General features: G+C 37.9%; 1 protein-coding gene across 1 annotated transcript in view; it reads left to right on the top strand.

Annotated features, from left to right (window-relative positions):
- CENPE (centromere protein E) overlaps positions 1 to 3,834 on the top strand; it is a 233,892-nt gene that overhangs the window by 49,805 nt on the left and 180,253 nt on the right. The window contains exons 38-39 of the mRNA XM_023763881.1: positions 1,159 to 1,344; positions 3,235 to 3,347. Coding sequence (XP_023619649.1) covers positions 1,159 to 1,344; positions 3,235 to 3,347 — 299 coding nt within the window. The remainder of the gene's footprint in view (positions 1 to 1,158; positions 1,345 to 3,234; positions 3,348 to 3,834) is intronic.

Here is a 3,834-nt window from a genome sequence, read left to right as displayed (position 1 = left end):
CCTGAACTCAATGAGAAGAGGGAAAGATGAAAAAAGTGTTTAAAAATCTCCCAAACTTTGGAAGGTCTCTGAGACCCCCGTGGTGCCCTTGCTAATCCTCCACACAAGACTAATGAAGAATCTCTATGTTACCTCGAGAGCCACCCCGCCCCATCACAGAGGTATGTTAATTTTTTATATTTTTCAATTTGCAGCTTCATCACAAAGTTAAAGATGTATCTCATACAACATTTCAGAGCAGAATTATACTATTGAATACATTAATTAAGGAACATGGACCAGTCTTTGTGTGTGTGTGTGTGTGTGTGTGTGTGTGTGTGTGTGTGTGTGTGTGAGAGATAGGCTTGTTTGATTTATTGATGATAACCATTCTGTGATATGCATGAGGTTTTAATTTACATTACTCTGATGATTAGTGACTTTGAACACTTTTTCATATGTCTATCAGCCATCTGTATGTCCTCTTTGGAGAGGTGTCGATTTGTTTCCTTTGCCCATTTTTTCATTGGATTGTCTTCTTGGTGTTGGGTTGTATAAGTTTATATATATTTAATTGATTTCAGAGAGGAAGGGAGAGGGAGAGAAAGATAAAAACATCAATATTGAGAATCATTGATTGGCTGCCTCCTGCATGCCCCACACTGGGGAACACGCAACCCAGGCATGTGCCCTGACTGGAATGAACTGTGACTTCCTCATTCACAGGTCAACACTCAACCGCTGAGCCAGCCAGCCAGGCGAGTTGTAGAAGTTCTTTATATATTTGGGGAATTAACCCCTTATCAGATGTATCATTGGCAAATTAGTTCACCCATACAGTGGATTCCCTTTTCATTTTGTTGCTGTTTTTTTATGGATTTTTTTTGTTTTTGCTTTTTGTTCTTTTGCTGTGTGGAACCTTTTTAGTTTGATGTAGTGCCATTTGTTTGTTTTTTTCTTTGTTCCCTTTGCCCTATGAGATATATCAACAAAAATATTATTACTCAAGATATCTAAGATTTTATTGCCTATGTTTCCTTCTAGGCTTTTTGTGGTTTCATGGCTTACAATTAAGTCTTTTATTCATTTTGAGTTTATTGTGTTTAGTGTGAGTTTGTGGTCTAGTTTCATGTTTGCGCATGTACCTGTCCAATTTTCCCATGTGTCTTTTTTTTATAGAAAATTAAAGAGCTGGAAGCTTCACTGCATGAAGCTAAAGAAAGTGCTATGCATAAGGAAGGCAAGATTATAAACATGCAGAAAGAACTTCAGATGACTTATGATGTAATATCAAAACTTCAAGCACAAGTTAATGAATCAAATAAATGCCTTGAGAAAACAAAAGAAATGACCCAAGAACTTCAGGTAACTTCACAAATTCATAAATAAGAGGGGTTGTTTTTTTCCTTTTACTGTTGAATTTGGCAGATCATTTGGGAACCCAGGCTTTTACTTCAACTTCCTATTAGCTAGGTATGTCTCAAATTCAATACTCAGGCTTTGAAAAAGCAAGTAACAACTTAGAAATGAAATACAAGAATATAATAATGATTATTTACATCTTTCTAGAAAAAATTTTAAAAGAAATAGATATTTTTAATAATTTAAGATGTGTGTTCATTTTTCAAAAATGCTTCTTAATATTTAACCCTCCTTATAAGTACATTTTGAAAAATTATTTTTTCTATTTTAATGCCCTACTTATTGAGTCCACCTATTAGCCAATAGCCTATGGGCTGAATCTGACCTATGTTCTTTAGAAATAATAGTCATTTCAGTGTTTTTTAACTTGAATGCCATTACACAGCACATCCTCATTTATCACATCCTTAACCCACTCCCTTTTGTTTCAGCTCCAGCCACTTCTCACACTTCTGCTACTTGAGTCTGGCCCTAATAGACATTTAAGTTTGCTATTCTGGCTCCAGTGTCTTGTCATTCCAGTTAATTAGAAAGAAGTAAAAAATGTGTGCTCTTCCCTAGTTGGTTTGGCTCAGTGGAAAGAACATTGGCCCATGGACTGAAGGGTCCTGGATTCAATTCTGGCCAAGGGCACATAACTCAGGTGCAGGCTCTATCCCAGCCCTAGTTGGGGCACATTCGGGAGGCAACCAATTGATCTGTCTCTCTCAAATGGATATTTCTCTCTCTGTCTCCCTCCCTCCCTTCCACTCTCTCTAAAAATCAATGGAAAAATATCCTCAGGTGAGGATTAACAACAACAAAAAAGAATGTGTACTCTTTTTATTACTTAGCATTTATTCAATGAGATATTCATTAAAAAAAGAATTCTATATGTATGTATTTTTATATGAGCTAGAGTCCCGGTGCACGAAATTCGTGCATGGGGGGGGGGGGTGTCCCTCAGCCCAGCCTGCACCCTCTCCAATCTAGGACCCCTCGAGGGATGTCCAACTGCCTGTTTAGGCCCGATCCCACTGGGCCTAAACGGGCAGTCGGACATATCTCTCACAATCCAGGACTGCTGGCTCCCAACCACTCACCTGCCGGCCTGCCTGATTGCCCCTAACCACTTCTGCTTGCCAGTCTGATCACCCCCTAACCACTCCCCTGCCAGCCTGATAGACGCCTAACTGCTCCCCTGCTGGCCCAGTCACCCCTTACTGCCCTCCTCTGCCATCCTGGTCACCCCCAACTTTTAGGCCTCCCTTTCAGGCCTGGTCCCTCCCAACTGCCCTGCCCTGCTGACCTGATAGCCCACAACTGCCCTCCCCTGCTGGCCATCTTGTGGTGGCCATCTTGTGTGTTGGAGTGATGGTCAGTTTGCATATTGCCTCTTTATTAGATAGGATAATTTGTTTCTGAGTGGAAAGTAGATACATTTATGTCACTGGATTGAACCATCTTTGAATACAATGCTATATAATACTTTGTGCCTTGAATTCAGTTCTATTTTTATAATTTCTGATGTCTTTTTTTATTTCATTTTCCTAACTTTGTTTCATTTGTTTACCCATTTCTTTATTTTCAACTTTTATGTTTTATTTTGTAGTTACTGTTTTTTAATTGGGGAAATAATTTGTTTTAAGAAATAAAATTCTTCATATGTTCTCTACATACTAGTTTCCAATAGCTTCAAATATACTTCACATCAAATATCTATTTGTTATTCATTTTAGGGTTCAAATTTGTGCCTTCCCCATTTTTCATATATGTAGAGTTTGCTGTTTGAAAATGTTTCTACCAATAAAGTGAAACTGCTCTAAACTTATATCTTTCTTTTCTCTAAAAAAGGACAAAGTTGCTTTAGGAGCCAAACCCTATAAAGAAGAAATTGAAGATCTCAAAATGAAGCTGGTGAAAACAGATCTAGAGAATATGAAAATTGTCAAGGAGCTTGAAAAGGAGTATGTCCTTGCCTTAATTGAACATGATTTTAATATCTTAAATTTTCTTTCCAAATGATATATTTCTTTTCATTAGTTAACTTTTGAAAATACTGTTGTTATAGCTTTTTTTAAATGAATACAAACAACCCCAGGGTTTTAATTTGTTAAATTCTCATTATATATGCAAAGATTTTAAAAAGGAAGCACAATTCTGATCAATTACTAACACACTATGTCTTTGGATGCTTCCTGCTTAATCACATATAAATAGCTTTAAATGGCCTTTTTATGCTTGAAAGTGAATGTTAAGAGGTGCATGTGTGGCCTTGGCAGGTTGCTAAGTTGGTTGGAGCACCATCCCATACAACCCAAGGGTTTCAGATTCGATTCTGGTCAGGGCACCATGCATACCTAGTTTGCTGAGCAGGCAATTGATTGAGATAACTGATTGATGTTTCTACCTCTCTTCTCTCCTCTCCTCTCTTCTCCTCTCCTCTCCTCTCCC

This window comes from Myotis lucifugus, unplaced genomic scaffold (genome assembly GCF_000147115.1).
Source record: "Myotis lucifugus unplaced genomic scaffold, Myoluc2.0 scaffold_306, whole genome shotgun sequence".
NCBI lineage: Eukaryota > Metazoa > Chordata > Mammalia > Chiroptera > Vespertilionidae > Myotis > Myotis lucifugus.
The sequence above is the reverse complement of the archived record's forward strand: the minus strand, read 5'-3'. Positions and strand labels throughout refer to the sequence as shown.